This window comes from Embiotoca jacksoni, unplaced genomic scaffold (assembly GCF_022577435.1).
Source record: "Embiotoca jacksoni isolate LCO1_2020_lvr unplaced genomic scaffold, fEmbJac1.0.p SCAF_2, whole genome shotgun sequence".
NCBI classification, from domain to species: domain Eukaryota; kingdom Metazoa; phylum Chordata; class Actinopteri; family Embiotocidae; genus Embiotoca; species Embiotoca jacksoni.
Window position 1 is genome coordinate 12,722,747 of NW_027185340.1, and position 22,755 is coordinate 12,745,501.

The 22,755-nt window shown below is 40.1% G+C and overlaps 1 protein-coding gene across 1 annotated transcript in view; it reads right to left on the bottom strand.

Annotated features, from left to right (window-relative positions):
• abca12 (ATP-binding cassette, sub-family A (ABC1), member 12) overlaps window positions 1-22,755 on the bottom strand; it is a 66,110-nt gene that overhangs the window by 37,355 nt on the left and 6,000 nt on the right. Inside the window, exons 7-32 of the mRNA XM_069154598.1 lie at window positions 22,358-22,528; window positions 22,003-22,196; window positions 21,515-21,633; window positions 21,235-21,335; window positions 20,177-20,317; window positions 18,721-18,887; window positions 17,973-18,106; window positions 17,115-17,245; window positions 16,340-16,501; window positions 15,831-16,030; window positions 15,347-15,480; window positions 15,013-15,127; window positions 11,672-14,278; window positions 10,712-10,824; window positions 10,378-10,445; window positions 9,917-10,065; window positions 9,565-9,695; window positions 9,099-9,241; window positions 7,614-7,781; window positions 7,216-7,433; window positions 5,147-6,100; window positions 4,841-4,947; window positions 3,549-3,655; window positions 2,077-2,276; window positions 1,667-1,743; window positions 817-947 (exon numbers count right to left, since the gene is read on the bottom strand). Of these exons, the coding sequence (XP_069010699.1) occupies window positions 817-947; window positions 1,667-1,743; window positions 2,077-2,276; window positions 3,549-3,655; window positions 4,841-4,947; window positions 5,147-6,100; window positions 7,216-7,433; window positions 7,614-7,781; window positions 9,099-9,241; window positions 9,565-9,695; window positions 9,917-10,065; window positions 10,378-10,445; window positions 10,712-10,824; window positions 11,672-14,278; window positions 15,013-15,127; window positions 15,347-15,480; window positions 15,831-16,030; window positions 16,340-16,501; window positions 17,115-17,245; window positions 17,973-18,106; window positions 18,721-18,887; window positions 20,177-20,317; window positions 21,235-21,335; window positions 21,515-21,633; window positions 22,003-22,196; window positions 22,358-22,528 (6,942 nt within the window). The remainder of the gene's footprint in view (window positions 1-816; window positions 948-1,666; window positions 1,744-2,076; window positions 2,277-3,548; window positions 3,656-4,840; window positions 4,948-5,146; window positions 6,101-7,215; window positions 7,434-7,613; window positions 7,782-9,098; window positions 9,242-9,564; window positions 9,696-9,916; window positions 10,066-10,377; window positions 10,446-10,711; window positions 10,825-11,671; window positions 14,279-15,012; window positions 15,128-15,346; window positions 15,481-15,830; window positions 16,031-16,339; window positions 16,502-17,114; window positions 17,246-17,972; window positions 18,107-18,720; window positions 18,888-20,176; window positions 20,318-21,234; window positions 21,336-21,514; window positions 21,634-22,002; window positions 22,197-22,357; window positions 22,529-22,755) is intronic.

Here is a 22,755-nt window from a genome sequence, read left to right on the forward strand (position 1 = left end):
ATTCACAGGACGTGTGTGTCACGTAAGTTACCCACAGCCACTCAGTGGTCTAGTGTTGTTAGTTTACTCACCAGTGTAGTGTGCGGACAGTTGTGCTTTATCTCCACCTGACAAACTCTATTTAAGTGATTTTCTTTGCACTTTTTGCAACATAATCTGCATTGTGCCTGAAAATACAGCCCATACAAGAGGGCAGCCTTTTGTTCTACTCTGTTGAATGTCTACTCCAAAGAAATGGTCAGAGTACAGTGGCCAGCCACTGACTGATTTTAATTGGGCTTGCAATTCAGTTCACTGAACTGTGAAGGCAACAACCTTATTCTTTAGCTTCATTGATGATGCATTGAATAAAACAAACTGGACATTACATCTAAGCAACATCATGTGGTGCCAGTCTTGACAAAGTATACAAGTGACATAGGTCTGATGTGCTTGTGTCGCTTTATCATAAATGTTGTATTTATCTGATTTTATTGTGGAAGCCATTTGTTTTGCATTTTGTATGAATTGTGCAATATAAATAAACCTTATTGTTAGTTTTATTAATCTAAAACAAATAAAGTGATATAAGCAAAGAAAAACAATGACAAAGATTTGAGGATTTACTTGTCCTTACGAGAATATAATTGGCCTACTAAGCACCACAGCTGTCTAAAAAAAACATGTCAAGTTAAGAAAGATATTGGACCTATTTTTTGACAATTTTTTTGCTGAAGAATTTAGAGAAGATGATTTATCTGCACCACTGCAGAGTCTGGGCAACTTTGCGTGTATTCAGATTCACTGAAACAGCGGTACATGCTGTCCCTAGCTCACCTTTAAATTGTTGTTCGGTAGAGTGGTTTCCATCAGAAGGTAAAGAGCTTCCAGATCAAAATCCATGTGGTGCTGAATGTCCAGAAAAAAGGCTGTTTCATTCCTCAGCATCTCACCGACTGTCACTGTACCTGGGAAATAATGGGATACGTTTTGTGTTTTTTTTTACATAGAAGATGTATATTAATTTTGAATAAAGCAGTAGATGCTATACAAACAGTCTGTGATAACTACAAATTACTGTTATTTCTTCTTAACTTATAAAATTGGTGTATTGCAAATTAATTCTGAATGTATTGTGTCCTAGTTACATCCGCTACCACATTTTAGTTAACTTGTGGCCTGAGGTATGTTCAAATGTAACTTTTCTTTTTTTATTGCCAATTTCCAATTGCTTTACATAAATAAAGCGCTCTAAAAAACTCCTACAGGTTATTGTTTTGTTTTTTTATGAAAGGACAAATGTAGAAGCTGAAACAATGAGTGACATCAGAGGACAGGGAGGGGGGTTAATGCTTACTACAGAAACAAACATGGACAACGTGACAGTGAAAAAATTGGACACAGAAAATACTTATTGTTGGTTCTCAACAAAAAGCATATTGGTGGCATCAAGTAACGTAAACGAACAAAAGAAAAGCAGAAATGATTGGTCTGTTGTTGTGAAAAGGTTTGTGATTATTTTTTTTTCTACTCAAAGCAAATCAGAAAACACATTTTTAATACAAAAGTGATCAAAGGGCTAAACTTAAATTTTGTGTGGTTTAAAATTCCCTTTTGGATCACAATAAACTGAACATTAGTTCAGGAATACATAATATCATAATGTGAAGTGCAGAAACTGGCTCACCTCGGGAGGTGATGTTACTTTTGAAAGAGCTCAGGCTGCTGATGTTAAAGCCCAAACTTTGACTCAACACAGATGTCCTGTAATCACATACACACAAACATGCAACAGAAAAAAACACTTCCGTCAAGAAACATGAAAATGATTTGGTTTCCTTCCTATCAATCAAATAAAATGTCACCAGGTGTCCTGCAGGTGAACTGGACTGAGGGAAAATTCAGTTAAACCAACACAACGATAATTTGCCTTCTAACTCCAAATTCTCTGTTACAATTAAGCGAATTATACTAAAGAGACATGAAGGGTAAAGATCTAGACAACGGTGAGAACAGATTCTATTTGAACGGTGCTGCTTTCTGCTGTGAGAAAACTTTGTAAGAAACCCCTCAGGAAGGATGAAGAAAATTCTGTACCAGTTTGTTTGGACTTCGTAGCTGTTTGGGTCACCGAACACAGTCTGGAGGACGACGTCAGACATAGAGGTTGTGCTCATCAGCAGACTCTCAACCAACATCTGGAGGCTGGGCAGAGAAGTGTTACACAGCTGACCAGGCTTGATGGAGAGGGACCACATCAGCAGGCGCACAGACTCCATGTTCTCCAAGATACACACCTACAACAACACAGTCATAAAGGCAGAGTTTCATGATTAAAGGTCTGCAACAGAGATTGACTAGCCAGTCAAAAAGCGTGGCTTAATGTGGTGTGGCATTATTTTACTTGATGGTGGACAACATTTTTGTCTTATTATACTTCAAAGAACTCAAATTCAACACAATATTTAACTGGAGTTCTTGGAACTTGTTTGATACAGGCAACTATTTTAATAATTAAAAAAAAACAACAACATCCGCATCACTGTCAACCTGCAAACTGTTCAAACTGTAACCAAAAAACAATAAGTGGTGTTTTTGTTGACTACTGATGTCGATAGTATGGCTATATTTTTCTTTAGTTTAACTGCCAGTTGACATATAAATACTGTGAACCACTTTCAAACAACTCAGCGTCATAACCAACAAACATTACCACCTTAATGACATCTGTCCATACCTATTCTGTTTATTCGGTATATTTCTCTCGAAAAAGAGATTTCACTTTTAAATGTTTCAATTTATTTTTAAAGAACTGGATGCTTTTATCATAGATATAAGTATATGCAGTATATTTAAATATAAGCGGGTTTAAGGCCTGCAAACACTAATATCATGTTGCGTAAGATCTGCAATATCAAAAACATCAAAATTTAATTAATTTAAACCAAACACAATTAATTTAATCATGAGGTTTTTAGTGAGATTATGATTCTCAGCTAAAATCTGAATTATGAAAACATTATGTCAAAACAAGGATCAGGAATGGGAGTGTGCGTCAGGATCTTGTAATTATGACTGCTAATTTTTTAAAGTTAATTTGACATATTTAAATTTCCAAACAAACAGGCTAAAGAAACACAGGGCTTGATTTGTATCATCCAGTGTAACTCATTATGTGCATGTACTGAGGCAGGACCAGGAACACTTCCCAACTTGCCTGAGAATCTTATTGGTTTTAAGACTTTTGACAGTGATAGTGACAGCTGTCAGTGCATCTAATGATACACAACAAAAATAACCTGTTAACCGCTAATTTGGTATATCTAATTTTCCAAAATGTAAAAAACAATTAAATGAGGTAATACGGTCTTGCTCCTATCCTCTCAAGTATAGTGATGATTGATAACCACGTTTACTTTTTCTCGCTGTTATGAGACGAGATCTGTAGTTTCCACATTTGTTTTTTTGGGGGGGACGGGAGCTGCTGTAGTTTTCAGCCAGTTGAATGATAATTATTCCTATTCTGAGCAATGATAAATGTGTGAAAGTGCCACGAATAATGCAGAGACCTGGGATCTAAGATGCTCTAGCTGCTCTGTGAATTGTGGGTCTGTCAGGCCGATGAGGAGGAGCTCAGCAGCTGTTTGGATGGTTTGCTGTATGAGTATCAGGTTCTCTGTGAAGGGTGAAAGAGAGAAAGAGAGAAGGAGAGGGGGGAAATGAGGATGAGACAGATGCTATTAAAGTCTACAATCTTTGAGAGTAAGGTCTGCAAGGTGACAGAATAACATGACATCCCACTGGGCTTCATTACGACTTGCACCATTACAGGGCATCGTCGCCAGGCAGCAAGCACCAAATGATGTGCTTAAAGTGAAGCCCTGTACGAGACTGATGGGGCCAGGGGGGCCACCAGTACGAGATGCTGCCGTGCATTAAAACACATCTGACAAGCCCTAAGAAAGGCACCACCTCCGGCAGCAAGATGTGATGACAGAATATTTAATTAGTCCAAAATTAGACAATGGTGATGGTTAATCTCAGGCTGCTCAACACCTAGAGGCCTTTGCAATTACAACAGTTCACTGTGTGTGTGTGTGTGTGTGTGTGTGTGTGTGTGTGTGTGTGTGTGTGTGTGTGTGTGTGTGTGTGTGTGTGTGAGAGAAAAATATGAGTGGGGTTGCTGACAACTGAAGCTGCTGCTGCTTACAAAGTGATTCCATGCACTAAAAACATTATCGCACAAGCACAGACACAAATTAAAAGGAGGTCATAGATGTCCACTTGTGTGAGTGCGAGAGGAGACATTTAGCGAGTGTGGACAGGATAAGTGATTGAATTCTACTTTGCTAATGAGATTTAAAAAGGTGCTGAGTGGCCTTCTACTGGAGAAGGGCCATATGGCCTTGAGCTCTTTGGGAGCTCAAGCTAAGCTGGTGTGAAGTCTTATTTCTCATATCTCCAGAATGAATTTTGCTGCACTATAATCACATTCACAATAACAACAGCATGAACACAATGTTGTCTGGTCTTCCTTAGCTATTACAACAGCTATACAACTTAGAGAAATAGAGGGCGCTGTTCCAAGCTGAGACTGTTTAATGGCAGCCTGTGCTTATTCCTACATTCTGTAACATCAGGTTTGTAAACACAAGCTGCAGCAGCATCAATGTGAGCTCTACGGTACAATAACAATTGGACTAATTCGCTGTGGAGTCGATGGGTAAAGTTAGCATTAGTTTGTGGATTCTTCATTTAACTAATGGGTGCACATTTCTCATTATAAAGCTGCCCTTGGACCAGGAAGCCTATAACTGTCCAGATTGAGTCAAAGAGCCGTAGATCTCAACCGTTCAGTTACCTTGAGGTTCCCTGGCCAGCACTCTGGTGATATTCTTAATCACAGGGGCGAATGGAAAGCCGTCAGGAAGCATATCAGCAGCGTTCATCAGGAGGTCCATAGATGACCTGAGGGAAACCAAACAAGGACTGTTTATGAAACACAGGCCAACATAACTACAGGGCAAACAAGCACAATTGAAAGCAGTTTCTAGATGCTGGGACAAATTGAGATCTCGAAGCTAGATACTGAGCAAATAGGCAACATTTCTTTTTTTCATTTTCTGATTCCTAAAGCCACGTTTGAGCAAATTCAAATAGCACTCACGTCTGAAATATTCCAGGGAGAGTGAAGAAAGAGAGCACCCCAAGGGCACCATCAATGGTTGCTTCCCGGGAGGCATTCAAGCCCCACGGCATGTCACTCGTCGCCCCTTTCATCACAGCATTCAGATCAGGATTGTCAAAGAACACATGGACTGTCTCCATAATTTCTGGTGCGGTAGGAGCGACTGAGAGGGCTCTGAACATGGTTGGGTAGTCGATGTAGAACAGGTCTATGAAGTCTTCCATGGGCTCTCTCATCATCATCATCATCATTGGGGCATTGCGTCTACGTCTGACCCTCATCATGTGGTTACCGCCTGCCATATCTGAGTGAGACATTCCCAGTTGATGACGCGTGGAAGGCAGGAGACCGCTGGTGCTCACCAACTGTCTAAACATTGCAATTATGTTTCCACCTAGGTCTTCTAACAGTTCCGCATCTGCTGACATGCCCAAACTCGTCCTGGTCAGGACAGACACTGGAGGCCGGAGGATGTCGTATATTTTGGGCAGAGCCTGACTCAACAGATCCAGTCCAGACGCTTGAGTGGAGGCCAACCACGCAGACATCTCAACCACCTTCTGCGCAATCAAGCTTGTGTCATTGGATGTCAGAAATTCCTCCAAGGCTTGGTAAACCATAGGCGCATCCCCAAATATCTTCATGTCGATCATCAGCTTGACAGCTTCCCTCATCATGTCAGCAAGAGATGCCGCATCAAGTCCAGAGGAATTTCCCCACATCATGGGGAACATGTCATGTGAGGTGATGTTTGCAGAGGTCAGGAAGATCATTGCTGCTTCACTGACGAGTTCCTGGGATGAGCTGCTGTCCTGAACAAGGTTGTAGTTGTTCAGGACGTGACTCAGTGCTTTTACTAAAGCTTCCATGTGCAGCTTTAGGAAGGGGGCTACGCCAACCAACTCATCTGAGAGCATTTTGATAGAGGACAAACTGCAGAGGGGACAAATTCACTGAATGTTAGTTTCATACTTCTGATAGAGTGTCAAGTAAAAAATAACCATGTGAATAAAAACAAAACCTGAAGCACTTCTAAGGAGTAATTTTCCTTAACTTCGTTAATGCAACACAACCCATGTTTGTTATTCATTTCCTCAACACAATCACTCCACAGACCTCTAATTTCACACATTTGGAAAGAAGGGATATTTCCTCAGCATCATCCTTTTTACTTATACAGTTTTAGCCATTTTATCTTCGGCAATAGACTGTAGAGTCTTTCAACTGTGATCAGTGATCTACAACTCATGTTGTAAGACCTGATTGATTCCCTGCGATATGCAGAATGTGATCCGTATCACCAAGCCGGTCTCATTATTGCAGCTGGCATATAAAGGGAAATCAATTTTAAGAGGACGTCTCAGGGAGCTGAATCATAGTTAGACTGCTATCTGTGCAGGGCTGCGTGTTTTCAGGCAAACCTGCATTAAATTAATCAGGCTGAATGCAAATGTGATCACTCCAATTCATTGTGTAATTAGTTATGAATCAAATTGGTTTGACTGGTGCATTGTGGATAAAGTTGTAACAACAAATGGAGTGGTAAGTTTATGATGAGTTCATGTATTGGAGGTGAGTCTGAAGCTGTGTTAAAATGCAAATTACTCACAACAGGATTTAATGGAGTCCTTTCTATATTCAAATAAATGCTGTTAAATATAATCAGACTGTCATGTTTAGTGGGTTTTGTTTTGTGGCTGTGCTATATTTTGATTTGATTGCTGTCTTCATATTGTTTTTGGTCTGTCTGATCGAGTGGGGCCTTTGCTGATAAAAAGACAGGAACAAAGTGTGCTATGATGGGTTTCTCATCATTTTTATGATCTTTGATCTTTTATTCTCATGTACTATTGATATAAAGAAAGGTTTTGAACTCCTAAGTAGTTCATCTAATGTGACGTCTCGTCAATAATCGCTTAATAATTCTGAGATCTGGGACGCTATATTCGCCACAAACCCATTTTTCAATGTTTTCCTTTAAAGCGAAGCAAATCATAACCAGAGCGTGCACACCATGTTAGCAATGACATAATCTGATTTCGGCTGACCTGTTTTGCAAATGTATGTCCTGGAGCTGCTGGTACCAGTGAAGTTGCGCCTCATGGCTCAAAGGGCTGTCTGCCAGTGCAGAGAACTGGCTGCAGAAATTCATCATGAACTTCTCTATCACATGTGTGCGGTTGATGTTGACTTGGTACAGAGATTGTATAGTTCTGACAATCCTGGCAGCTGTGGCGCTCACCCCGATTGGTCCCACGCCCATGTGCTGCATGGACAACAGACAGCAGAGATGGAGTGTTAGCCCCTGGAAGGTTCCTCTGTGTGTCAACACTACCACCAAGAGGTGAATAGTTAAATTGCACCTATTAAGGGTTTTTTAAATAACTAATATCACTAGATTTGTTTGTTTGCCGTGTCCTGTTTAATTTGGAACGTCTCTACTCACGCTCATGTTCAGGTGGGAGTAGACAGTCTGGGCTTCAGCATGGGCCTCCAAAACAGGCTGCAGGCTGATGCTGCACCACGTAGCCAGAGTTGCATGGCTCAACCCTGCTGCCTCTCTTACTGGCTCCCATACTTTGAGTGCGTCACTGCATTCCAATGTGCCATTAGCCTAGAGGGAAACAAAAGGGCAAACGTGTTGTCATGTTTCATACACATCGGACAAACCTATTCAGTTAGCAAAACAGAGATGGAAAAAGAACAAAGTGTCTGCGTGACAAAAGGCAGAGGCACAAAGGAAAAATCCTAATCGCTGTCTTTACAGAGAAGTAGAGAAAAGGGCAGAAGCGTCATACAGGTATCATCACTTCCAGTAGACCAGTACACACGCACACATACTGTATGTGCTGTCTATTCACATACACTGTGTCAGCTCTAGAGTTTCTGCCGCATCATAAATCTCTGAAAGGTATTAAATAGGTTCTCAGGGTATACAAAAGACAGAGTCTACTACTTTAACAGCCTTATGCTACACTATACAGTGTACTGCCATCATGCTATGGATTAGAGCCAATCTGATAGCGGCTATATAAGGCTGATAATGACAACAATGCATGAGAATTATATGTACTGAGGCTGGGTAAACAATAAATATGACAGCAACTGTGAATTTAAGAGTACATTTTTAAGGTAAACTAAATAAACATTGCTAACAGATTTAAAGTAAAATGTTAAGTTGTATTGTGTGTCATTTTGTCATGTTATTTTGTGAGATTTGGAGGTGCTGATCGGTGGACTGAATCACATATGACGTGTGGGCGGATAAAACCTTAAAAAAACAGCTCTTAATATACTTTCTTAATTTGTGACACGTCAACATACGCACCTACAGTGAGCTGATCTATCTGTGATGAGCCAATATCGGCTGATAATATCAGCCTGCTAACGTATGACTCGGGCATATGGGATACAATCTGACAGTTATTTGTTCCTGTCTGATTTTTTTTTTCTTGCTATCAGTGTTAAATAACGCCACATGTTGTACCACTGACTTTTTAACCACAGATTGAGAGACATTTTTAACTTGGTGACAAAAACAAATGCCACCCTGCATCCTATCAACAGCTGCATCCTGATAATGTCATTCAAAGTGTTAACCAGCCATGCCATACCCACGTCTTATTTGTGTCCTGGTATGAGGATGTTGTCTGTCTAAAAGTCTGTTCAAAAGTAAACAGGTGGAACAGACAGATTAAAGTCAAAAGAACAAAATGCCCAGCAGTGCCTTTATATCTGTCATGTGTCTGGGAACTATTGATAAATTGCCGTAGGTGTGATGACAGCATGAGAGAGGGCTATTGTTAATTGCAATTATGTGTAACTATTTTGTTAAATAATACAGGAGCTTTCTTTTCCACCTGACTCTTTCTCACACATACACACACAAGTGGAGTATGTACAGATAATATTTAAAAGAACATTGTCTGACCTGCTTTGCTGCTTCCAGTGTGTGTTGAATGGCAACCTGCATTCTTTCTGAGACCTCAGACAAGTTAAACTGACTGCTGTTCACAGACTGTGTCATTTCTTTCATCAGGATCGCCATCGGCATCTGAAGGCTCAGTATCATCACTGAAAAGAAGAAGACAGAGGGCTTGACTAAAATCATGTTGTTGTTTTTTTTAAAACAGGAGCTATTTAATTCATAAAATTCATCAGGTGTAAATGAGACAAGTCTGTGTATTTATTAAATGTTTCAGGAAACAATATTTGTTTCATCACTAAAAGTGTGAAAGGTGTGTTTTACAAGACAATCAAAATCCACTGGTGCTTCATTGACATGTGCAGAACAAGAATTATGTCTTATTTGACATATATTTTATGAATCTTATCCCTTTTGCCATGTTATTTTGCTGCTTCTTCATTAATGTAAGACTTCTTCGTTGTGTTCTCACCATTCTCTGCTTGCGTGGTCTTCACCATAGTCTTTATGATTTTTTCAAACAGTGCAATAACAGATGGGAAACTGTTCCAAAGCTCTGTTCCTTCCAGGGTTGACAACAGGGTTTCCAGCATCTGTTGAAGTCTATAATGGGGAAAAAATTTTTAGAAAACATTGCATTTGCTTCAGGGCAGTCACAGAACTCAACAGCAGCATTTACTGTGGAATAAACAAAATAAAACAATTTTAAAATCTCACTCAGACATACAGCACAGGGCATGTAATTTAATATCAAGGTACTGTCAAAGAGCACTAAGTAATTAGTTGTTTGGTTTGTTTCCATTCTACTTGGTAATTAAACTTACTTCTCCCACGTGTCTCGGTCTGCCTGCCCGGTCATCACCTGTTCCAGGACTCCAACCAGATGAGTAAAAGCCTCGAGAGACGGAGCAGTTTCATGTGAGCCTGCGCCTCCCATAACAAGTTTCCAAAACATGGACAAGAGTTTGCTCATCTGAGAATAAAAGAAAATGAACAATGGTGGTGGTGGGTGTGATAAATGATACTACAATTCAGTATCCCCGATTGTAAACAAGCAGTTTTGAGCTGGGATTTGGCCAAAAGTTCCAGTAGCAACAGGCAGGGGTGTGGCATGCTTCATGAGCATTTTATTATCAATGTAATGTAAGGTTTAACTTGCACCTGTCAAATAATGCAGGTCCACATATGAATTTACACTTAAAGCACTTTTAAAAGAGATACAACAAACAAAAATAAGGAACTTTTCAAGTTCATGTGCACATGTTTAATAGTGCAGAAGGTTTACCTGGCCAATAATTTTTGGCAAATCTTCCACTGATGCACTCTCGAAAGTCGCCCAGAGACTCATGTTGCCTGAAATCATAAGAAATACTGTTCACAAAACAGTTTTTAACTTTAATATCCAACATACTTACAATCCTGCATGTGAAACTGTGAGCAAAGAAACCTATTGTTACATCAGACAACAGAAACATGGTGGTACTTTGATCTGCTTTCATCCTTAGGCTGTCTGGCATGAACACTTGAATAATGAAGTGCACAGTGTGACCTCCACTCCATCAGTTTCATCAGGATTCAACATGCTGTCCACCCACAGTGATACTGAGGAGCTGACTTGCCTTGGCCGGACTCCATGATGCAGTGAGTGATGTTAATGAGGATAGAGATGTAGGCCTGGGCTGTGCTGTGGGGCGGTAGGAGGCTCCGGATCGTCTTCATCTCATTCAAAATGCTTAAGAAACAAAGCAAATCAATATTTCACATCTGAACGCTTCTCCTCAAAAGGTTATCATGTTTCATCACGACTGCAGAGGATGCAACCGCATGTACTTCATCATTCTGTTAGATTTAAATTACACATCTAGATATAACAATACAAAGGACCACAGTATGGTCTTTAACGCAGATAAAAAGATGATATCTAAAAGGTCCTGTTTGTTTTCTATACAGTATATATGAATAACTGAACCTGCAATAAACTCTTTTTGGAAATTTTGGTGCAGAGGAAACAAGCTGTAAACAACAATCGGATATTATCTCCTTAGAAATACGGCCAGGCAAAACTGTTACAGCTCACACAAAACAGAGCAGGAAGAATACTGCCTGTTTTGTTTTTTTTTAAGAATAAAGAGACTAAAAATAGCTGCCTGCTGCAGCTGAAAATCACACTGCAATGTAATGAGAGTGAGCCAAACCTATCAAATTTAGAACTGGAAAACCAAAACTATGAGCTAATAGATGCTAAAATGCTCTGTGGACCTGAGGGAGCTGCAAAATTCAGATGCTATTCTATGTGGGTTACTCAAAATGTGCAGTCCCTTTCACATACAAGTCATGTTCCACTGTAGCCGCTTTAAAATCAAATTAAGTTTCTTACTAAATATGTTATATTTCTCCATTTTGATGGTGTTGTCATTAACTACTACAAAATAACTGCATTACATTTAGTTATATTATTATTCTTTAAATATATTTATTCTAGAGCACCATTTCCACAGATTTGTCATCTCCTTCCCTGTTTAATACCATGAAATATGTCAATAATTTGTGCAGTTATTGATATTTGTGGCGTCACTCACAGTTCATTCCAGCTGTCTGGTCCAACGGCTTCAGAGATTGTCACAAAATATGTGGTTATTACTTTGACTCCGGCCAGCAGGTATTCTGCAAACATTTCTGGTACTATGTGTTGGATGACTCCCTCGGCTCTCTTCAGGATGAGGAGGGAGATGTTGCGTGATGAAGCGTAACTCATGTCTGGATGGACAATGACCTTTAGTGAATCTTGCACAATCTCCAGGATGTCTTGCTGTACAGGAGGCGGCAAGGGGCCCGTGACTGTGGTCAGGATTTGCATTGCACTTTGGACTGCTTCCAAGATAGCCGCTACAAAGTGTTCGCTCTGTAGGCCACCTGTTTGCTCTGCCACCATTAGGGCTTTGCTCAGTGACTGGGTGATATTGCCAAGTATGGAGAGGTAGGCCAGTTCATCGTTACTGAGAAAATTACCCATCGTCTGCAGAAAGTGGTGGATGTCCGTCACAGGGGCGGACGCTGCCATGGAGGAGTTTCCCCATTGGAGCATACCAGTAAGGACCAATGGGACACTGGGCTGTTTCATCCACTGTTCTATGAGGTCAAGGTAGAGTTTAATTTGGCGTTCAGCGGAATTCAGAACTGTCATGTTGAACGGCATTTCAGAGCCTTGAAAGCTATTTTGAGCCTCCAGGTTGACCTTTATCATGTCCCATAGACGCCGAAGAATCTCAATTGTTGTTAGGCCAACTGTAGTCACCCCTCCACTATCTATCGGGTGCTGGAGGTTGTTTATCAGGAACACAACCTTGTCCCTGACAAACAAGGAGAAATCCGTACTTGCCAGCTGTAATGTCACTTGTATTTGTGCCATGGAGAACACGGGCTGAAGGAGCTCTGAGACCGTACAGTTGCTGGTGATATTTTCCAGTCTTTTCAAGTACCAATCCACAAGTTCCAGATATACTTCCTGGGCATACATGGGGTCCTTCATCAAGGTGGTGTCAAAGCTGTTGTTAAATGGATCCAGGTTCGCAATCAGTTGTACCAGATCATCCAGCACTCTGATTTCTTTCATGATCTCAGGAGTGCTTAGTTGGTTCAGCTTGAGGCCCATCTTAACATTGTTCAGGGTGCTGTTCAAGGTTTGTGCAAGAGCCATGTTAGGACTGGAGCTGAGATTAATTTGGAGGACGTCACCGATAGTGTTTTTGATAATTGCTGGAATGAGGGAGATGATGGCTGTATCTTTACGGAGGGCAGGTATGTGTGTCAGAAACCCGCTGACTCCGTCGATCAATCCAACAACACACTGGGTTGTCACCACCTGGTCAGACTGAGGTTTAAAACACTGGTGAACATTGACAACCTCCATTATGTTTGCCATCAGGTCACTTATGTTGGCAGCTCCTGCTAGTGCAGCAATGCCATTCAGCTCCTGGGCGGTTAAGTTTGACTGTCTAAGAGCACTTTGGACACTGGACACTGTGATGTTTGGTGTCGCCAAGACCAATTTGATGAAATGAAGGGTCTGTTTGAAGGTTTCCACATTGGCAGCATCATTTGGTGACAGCAGGAGTGAGAAAAATGTGGGCATAATTTCCTCATATTCCGGCCGTCCTGGAAAAGAACTGGTTGTAGTTAGTTTAATGGCAACATAACCTTCAGCCGAGAGCATCACGTCTGATATCTGATCCAGGACCATGAAGATTTCTGAAATTCCTGCCAAACAGTCGTAGTCTGCTGAACATTTGGTAATGTGATACTGCAGAGCTTTGAAATCCTGGAGAAAGTGAGCCGCATCCTTTTGGACTTCAGGTGGCAGGAATGCTACAAACTTCTGGATAACAATGTTCTGGGCAGCATCTGGTCCAGCCTGAGTCAGATTGTGAAGGCGCTCAGGGGTGAGGAGGTTGAGAAAGTCCACGGTGAGCAGGTGGAGATCAGTGACTTGACCTGGGCTGAACTGCCCACTTGGTAACAGGAGATTTTCAATTTTTCGTAGTCTATAGATGGAAATGATGAATTCTTGGAGCTGGCGTATGTACCCAAGAACGATGTCAGTTGGGTCACTGTTTGGAGAATCCAACAGTTTTGTTAGTAGCTCCATGGCACTGAGGATGGCCTCTACAAGGCCTGTTGAGGTCTGGTTGGTGAAAGGCTGAAGGGCTTCTTTGAGGCGGGCCACATCATCAGGGTGGAAGTATTGAGAGTAGGTAAGCAGAGTGTGTCCCATGATGTGTGGGAGAGACATAGTGAGGTTACCCTCCAAGGAGAGGAACTGCATAATCAACCGCTCCAGTGTAGGCATTGCTTGGTCTGTCTCATTGAAGGTGAAAATGTGCTGGTTGAGCCTGCCAGTCTTTGAGGCAACATCAAGTATTTTGGCGGCATCAAAAGGTCCGTCATTGAAGAGCAGAGGCAGAAGTGGTGACAGACCTGTGGACTGGAACAGGTTACTGATGAGGGGAACTATGACCTCAGGGTCAGAGATGTTTCGGTCAGGGAGAATGGAAATTGTGTTGACGAAGCCATCCAGGTTACTAATCAGGTTAATGAGGGAGGCAGAGAGGGCATCTCCACCTTTGATTTCCTGTTTCAAATATGAGGCTGCCAAATGTTGCAACACATTGACGGTTCCTTTGAGACAACTACAGAGAAAAGAGAGGAGTGAAAGAGAACATATCAGTTTTATAAATTGGAGTGGCAAATTCCTGTATAACAATGACAACAATAACTACTGTAGATGAGAATTATAATGCCACATTCATACCTTTTGTCCGCTAAATAAAAAGCTTGAGTCAGTGGTCATTAACCTTAGCATAAAGACTGGAAACACGGTGAAACAGCCTGCCTGGCTCTGTCTGAAGTATTGAAAATGATGATGCTTACAAATCAACATGCTAAATACTTGTTGTTTAAAACATAGAAATCTTGAAGTGGGAAAATGACGACGGTTCTTCAGGAAGTTATGTGCTGGAACCTTTCTTTTTTTTGCCAAGGCTCAGTGCCTACCTGGAGTCTTGTCATCACTAAGCAACCAATAAATAATCGAACATATCGTTTTCACACTGCTGGTCAGCAGATGTTTTAGTTTTCATTTTCTTCTTTTATCCAAAAAAGGCAGGCTAGCAGTTCCCCTTGTTTCCAGTCTTTATGCTAAGCTAGGCTTGCTCCTGCATGTGGGCTCACATTTAATGGACAGGTAAGAGATTGGCATGGGTCTTGACAATAAAACTAATAAAATGAAATTTCTTTTTTAATAAATGTTGTAATGAGTCAACATAATATCAACATTTAAGGGGCAATAACAGAAAAGAAGAATCAAGTTCAAAGCATACAAAGGGCTAACAATAAAGTAAGTCTATCAGTCCTCATCACTTACTTTACCAGGACGTCCTGGCTTGGTGACATCAGAGCTACATTCATCACCTGAGCAAACTGTGGCCAGTTCAAACCAGTATCGCAATGAATGCCAAGGGAGTGGATGTCAACAGAACCTTAAACACAAGGTAAAAACACTTCAGACATATTCCATAGGAATTGGATGTCTTTATTTTACCATATTATTAAATATTATTATATTATATTATTAAATCACTTTTGGTTTTGGGTGAACTTACTGTGTGGAAAATTGAAGGAGAGGAGAGGAGAGGAGAGGAGAGGAGAGGAGAGGAGAGGAGAGGAGAGGAAGAAGTGAAAAAGAGAATTGGACTCACAGTTTGCTGGATGAGTTGTGACATCAGGCCTGTAATTCAAAATCCAGTAAAGCATGTGGACATAGTTCTTTACATTGGGCCACAGATGACTCTTCTCAAACTTTTCTCCAAAATTGACCATGGCCCAGAAAACACTGCAAGCAAAGCAAAAGCACAGCACTGTTGAGAAAGTGAATCAATAACACTACGAAATGTGCACAATATCTAAAACACATCATGACGGAGAACATATCCTCATATTCATCTTTAATTTACCTGTTATTTTCTAACACTGATTTTACTGAAGTGGGAAATTTGCATTTTTCATCACTAGAAAAGATATTTCACCGACTGATACTTTCAAACATTAAATGACTTTGCAATATCTTTGGATGAAATGATAAACAGGGATCAAGCATCTGATCAGATTTAAAGGAGATCTGCAAAGCAACCTGTCCCTGTGGAATGAAACCATGCAAGTTCATAATCAACACTTTGTCAAGACCTTTGTTGAAGAGTTCCAGCAACATCATGAGGATTGTTGTCAGGCATCCAGTAATCTTCACCCAGCTCTGTGGCAAGTCTGTCCAAAAACACTCCAAACTGCATGCTGCTGTTATACAACTTGTGCCACTCAGAGAGGATCATGGGAAGTGTTACATTGAAGTCTGTTTGGCCCGTGAGGGTGCTGTACACGTTTAGTGCCTGGGGATTACAATATGAAAAAGGATATAAGATAACCAAACACCGGAGTTGTGTTTATTGAAACACAGTATTGGCTGATACTTAAAACAAAGATCAAATTGCAGAAAATCCTCTTCAGGTACTATTTATAAGTTTGAGATTAACAGAAAACCAAATTATAGATGGATCAAGTTTTCTGGAAGTGTTTCTGTGTAAAAAATCTGTAGCTGTTGGCTTTACTGTGAATTATTAAAAGCTATGTACACTCCTGTAACGAAGAAATATCTGGCAGCATTTCATGAATAAATTCAAATATTTCATAACTTTTACCTGGTGAATCAGATGTTTCCAGTCCATCAGTAACGCTTCCTCGAGAGCTGAGCTGTTTTGGCAGATCATTGACCTCCACACCTCGATCTTTATACTCCTGCTGGATAAAAGCCACTCAAAGGAACTCAGAAGGTCTTCACATGTTAAAGGCCCAGTCAGAGTCTGGTGGAACAGATAAAAAAGATAAGTGTTTGTTAACCTTTGTCAGCAATTTGTTATCATCAGAAACCTCAAATATTTCATTCATCCCCTGACGTCAGGGCATTACATGTGACAGAGAGCTGTCATATCTGTGGGTCATTATTCAAACAAATTAGTAGAGACAGGAGTCAAGTCATCTCAGGCCAAGTAGATGGAACAGATTGTTTATTTTTATTTACATTTTTTTGCAACCCTGGTCCTGTTTTGCCATTTTAACCATCTTTCTCATTTATGACAACAATTTACACTCTAGTTCAATTGCTGAGAACTATGACTGCAGCAACACTGGCAGCTTCAATGTCCACTGTTCATTAACAGTCCTACTTACCTGAGGTAATTACTGGGAAACAAAAGTAAAAGTAAATGCACCCACAGTATGTATTATAATGAACTCCACTGCTAGACAGGTCTGCCTGACTGCTTATGAGTCTGCAATAACATAAATGACTAAGTATTTTTGAAAACTTGTGAAAAATCATGCCTGAAAATAAAGTAAAATAAAGTAGTAAAAATTACAATCCGATCATTTAAGATATTAACAGCCAAGTTCTCAGTTAAAAAACCACTAGCATACCTTCATAATCACTTCCACCACACTGTCCAGGACATCACCAATCCAAACGCTTGCCTCAGAGTGGTTTGTCAGCAGCATATGATAAGTGAGTTGGAAGTGATTGGCATCTGTCAGAACATTGCTCATCATTTCTGCAAACCAATGTGTAGATGACAAATTTACAACAAGACAAAGCCGGGTCAGTTCACAACATATTCAGTGAGAGAGCTGATTTTTAGGTTACGCGACAAAATAAGAGTTTTTTTTTTTGTTTTTTTTAAGAGAAATCCACCTTTGGACACTCTTCTTTGTTAAGTCACACACATGACTCTCTTCAATACATCCCAAATGACGGTTTTGTATGAAGTGCTCCAATTTTTCCTTTGTGTGTGTGTGTGTGTGTGTGTGTGTGTGTGTGTGTGTGTGTGTGTGTGTGTGTGTGTGTGTGTGTGTGTGTGTGTGTGTGTGTGTGGCTATCCATCGTGGTAACTCCTCTAGTCCAACATTTTCTACCTTTCATCAGTCCCCTGAGAAAGGGTGTGAACTTGTTCCATTCCCTTTTCAGTTACACAATATACAAAGTGAAGACAAGATGTCCTGTGAATACAGAAACTTTTTGATGTGGTGTCTGCTTTTGCTCTCTGGTTGAAATCACTAACACCATGACAGCACATGCTTTGTTTTTTTTGTCAAAATCAATTTAAAAAAATAAATATGATTTTCCTCACTTGTGAATAGACATCAGATAGGATAAAGAAAGGTGTTTTTAACATTGCAGAAACTGAACCTGAATAATAGTAACTGTAATGACACTTTTTTTTTTTTTTTATTACTCCCACGAAAAGGCCTTGGTGTGAACAAAATGTTTTGTAGTCTTACCTTCCACAGTGTCTACGGCCAGCGTTGCTGACTTCATGGACTGAAAGCCAGTTCTTAGGAGGCTCTGGACAAACATATCCACCTCAGGCACATTCTTTATAATCTCCAACACTACTTTACCAACCTCCAAAAACCTGCCAAAGGATAAGGCCAGACTCAGCATAAAGAATCAATTGTTCACATTAAAGTGAACACAAGACTGCAGGGATGATTTCATGATTTATTTACAGATATTTGGCCTGATGTATTCAAGGAGAAATACAAAATTCTAAAAGGCTGGTTCACCTCAGAAAGACAAAAAGGTAGATGTCTAAGAGACATTACAAAAGGCTTTCCAACATGCTCTTCCTAAGTATGAGGGATCAAACAAGAAAGGCTGAAAGCTCTGGACAAATTGCATAAATGTTTGGATTGATATAAAAAATGGCTTTAAAAATCTTGAAATATTTTCTGTAAAATCAATTTCCCAATCAATTTCCCAGAGATGTTGAGGCTATTTATTTTCCATGTACACTCTTTCATAGAGCATGACATTTAGTTGATGCAATAAAATATTAGAAAAGGTATTTTGTTGTCTGATGCTGAACAAAAATATACATCTAAAATATGAAATCTACTCATATTTAAACATTTGTCTGACATTTGGGAAGTCCATTCATCTACTCCTATCCAATTTACAGTTGTATTTAAAAAAATATTTTACATTACAGCTTTAGTAGTAGCAGAGAGGAGATGGCACTTGACTTACAGCTCCTCCTCAATGTTTTGCGGTTGTGTCTCTACGCTACGCCGGTTCCTCCTGATGCTGGAGCCTCCCTGTCCTCCTGAAGATAAACCTCCAACCAGGCTGTGCAGAAGCCCTTTGGCAAAGGATAAATCATGTGGAGCAACATGCTTACTCCATGAGAGGAGAATCTGGGAGAAACATAGTGAACATAAAGAGGCGGGGGGGAAAGGAGAAGAGAGCCCAACAGTTAGATTTGCAAAATTGAAATAATTTACGGCCAATGCATTATGCATAAGAAGTGAATGTTTTTTTTCTACTCTGCTCCTGTCACTTTCTGTCACCACCCTACACCTTTTTTTTTTTTTTAACCACAAACACATTTAATAAAGCAACAAGGAAAACATTCCAACACGGTTAGTGCTGCAGCTGACCTTTTAATTATGCCAGAGACATGTATGTATGTAAGGTACATATTTATATACAAGCTCGAGGTTGAGGTTTTTTTTCCCATTCAGCTACTCATAATTATAGTTAAAAAAAATATACTGTATGTGAAACGGAATTAAAGCAGCAAGAAATTACACTTTAACATAATATGGTGTATTGTTTACATCAACTTTGCTTTTGGATAAAAAGCATAAAGTATACCAAAATAAGACTTTCCTATTGTAAAAATCCTTATTGTTTTGACATAAATTGACCATAGAGCTGACAAGTAAATCTTTGGCTTCTTTTCTTTAACTGCAAAACTTTTTTGTTATTTTGAAATAGAGAAAAACAAGGTTTACTGTGTTTTTTGTATTGTAATATTGTACATTTGTCAAGAAAGTAATATTTGCTGTTCGTTGAATGTTAACTTTAACAGGTGGTTGATGACTTACATAACGTTATCCTGCAGAGATTTAAAGATATGAAGGTGGAGAGCTGATATCAAACAATTACACTGTGTTATTCCCACATGCACCATAGCTCTGAACCTACAGCTGACATGTCTGATTAAAATTACACATGTACATCATTGCTTTATGACAGTATTAAATCACAAATTTATGTCCAGTTGAGTGTATGAGCGAGCAGACAAAGGAATGACAGTGTTATCTAACAGGTTCTGATTGGAAATGATCTCATCAAAACATGCATAGTCACGGCAGGGCTAATTGGATATGCTTGAGGTTTCTGTTCCTCAGGTGCAGCCTGGCAGTTGCTGTAGCTCGTAGCCATGGCTAACCACTTTCTTGTGGTCATAGACTAATTACTTGGTATACTCTGAATCTAATTACTCGTGATGGTGGCACTTGAGAAAGCAATTTGGGAGCAAAGAATAGAAGAGCACAGACAACAACATGAGACAGTGAGAAAGAGAGACAACAGAGAAGGACATCAGTAAACGGCGTCCCACACACATCAAGTAGCCGACTCCTTCTGATGTCTATGATTCTCTCTGTTGATGGTGATGACGATCATAATTCTGGACTACCTGCTTTGCGGCCTTGTCAGGGTTGATCCAACTCAGAAGCATGTCCACAGCGCCTGTGCTGCACGCTGCCGTCAGCAACATCCGGTTGTTGCTGTTGTCACACAAGTAGCCCTGCCCCATGCCCATCGTCAGGCCGATAGCCTAAGATAGAGAAACCAGTTGTATTACTTATAATGGGTGTGGTCAAACTCGTTCTGAAAAGGAGACTCATTTAGACACAAAAATAGTGGAACAGAAGAACATTTTTAACATTCGCTCTCTTTCAGATACAACACTCATATGTGTCAGTTATGAAGTTAGAGCTAGGAGATGGTTGACTTAGTTTAGCATCAAGACTGGAAACTGAGGAAAACAACTAGCCTGACTCTGTCCAAAAAAAATCCACCAGCCAGAAGGAAATGTTGAATTTTTTTTCCCCCTTTACAATAAACAAAATGAAAATGTGAAGTTGTCGATTTCTTATGTGACTGTAAAATGCCAAATTTTTCTGATAATTCTTTGCACTGATTAGACCGACAAGATATAAAATGTTAATGAGTGAGGTTTGTTCCCTTTGAACAGACTAGCTGTCCCCCTCTCTGGTTAACTTATGCAAAGCTAAACTAACTGTCTGCTGTACATTTTTGTATATTTAAGGTACAGTTCAGCCATGAGAGTGGTATTATTCTTGTCACTCACTGCAAGAAAGTGAATACACGTCACAGTATTTTCCTCAAGGCTGTGTAAAATATTTCTTTAACTTGTCATTGGAAGTTCAGATTCTCTATTGCTTCTTTGAATCTGTTTTCCTGACTGAATGTGGCACCAAACACTTCCTGGGTTAAAGGCACAGTGAAAAGACCAGCTTGGCAACCCTGAAGAAAAATCTGTTGGCTTTTTATTTTAATCTTGTTTACAGATTTAACATGTAATTATCGAAAACTCCTCCCCAGTGAAAAGTCTGTGTGCAAATGCAAATATTTAGCTTTCACCTTTTTGTCCCATAGTACAGAAATGTTCTGTGTGGCATATCTATTTGTTGGATATGCTATTGGAATGCACAGTATAAAGAAACGTACCTTATCCAGTGGAATCTGAACCTCTTGTAGAACAAGTTTCACCATTTCACTCAGTGAGTCATTGTGTAACGTGACAATATCTCTGAGGGAAACGGAAACATCTAAGCAGAAATTAATCACATGGTCAGATGTTAGGTCAGACTTTCATGGGCAACATTCAGCATTCACAACATAATTCAGCATACAAGAAATCCGACAATTAAGGTATATTACAAAAATAACCTCAAATTTGTGGGTAACATGTGGTGTGTGTAAAGTACAGCTGATGGTGCATAGTTACTTTTGCCAGGCCAGTTTTGAACATAGTTGATGAGGTTGATGCCTCCCGCAAGCAGCGGATGCACCGTGGACAGTGGGGCACCAGTTTCAGGGAAATTGTTCTGGATGACATGCATTGCACTAAGGAGACCATGAAAATACAAGTATTTAATGCTCAAATAAAGACCAAACTCAGAGCAAACACCCAGCAAAATTAATGACTAAAGAAACACAAACGATGCCCTGCTGGAGCTCTGAATGCTTAAGTCCCATATATTAGGCTCTGTAAACAGGGCAAGGCTGTGTGTTTGAAAGCTAAAACAAAAACACTATTTCTAAACTGAAGTCGCCAAAGGTCGATTTTATTTTACCTCTGCCCAGTACCTTTAAACTGCAACATACTAAAATAGTCTGATTTGATTTTTCTTTTCAAAAGAAACTGCAGAAACACCTCATACAGCAGCGCTTCATTCCCTTTTGTATTGTTCCCTCACTGAAGGCACACATTACCTCTGTATGTTTGTGAGTAGGGCTTTCATGCTGTCCAGCGCTTGGTCGAGTGTACCAGGAGAGAAGAGCTGGGGAATAGCTATCAGAGTCTCCCACAGCGACGCCTCATTTTGCAGCTGATTAAACAACATCACTGTCGCCCCAGCCACCGTCATCATCTCATCTGGTTTTGTCAGCATCAGCTCCATCAGTATCTGACAGTCAGAGACAACGTCTGAGTCACCAAAAAACATTTGTAACAGCACTCATTTGTCTAAACTGTAGATTTATGTTTTGTTTTTTGAAAACAGGGATAACCAGCTGACACATGCAAGCATAAACCCAAATAACTTTACACAAGCCAACACAAACCTACCTGGTTGAGAGTGTCGAGTGACACCTTGAACACAGTATTGTTGGTGTGGCAGAAAGTGAGTACAGCATCGGTGAGGGTGTTGGGTGACGTTGTGTTTATCATGGGCAGAGTCACAGTGCAGATGGCTCTCTTGAACAGGTTCGCCGACTCCAACATTTTGTTCAAGGTCTCCTGTAAGGAACATGATTCATGTGAATTCAACTTGTCCCATAAAGTAAAGATTTTTATTCAGAAGGTCGGGAAACAATAATATTAGATTATCAGGGCTCATACAGTGATTGTACAAATTACACCACTTAAACTATTTATTTTTGTTTTGTTTCAACTTTAACCAGACAAGACATCCACAAACGTAGTCAGGAACAGATACAAAACTGTCAGGCTAAATCTGTTATCAC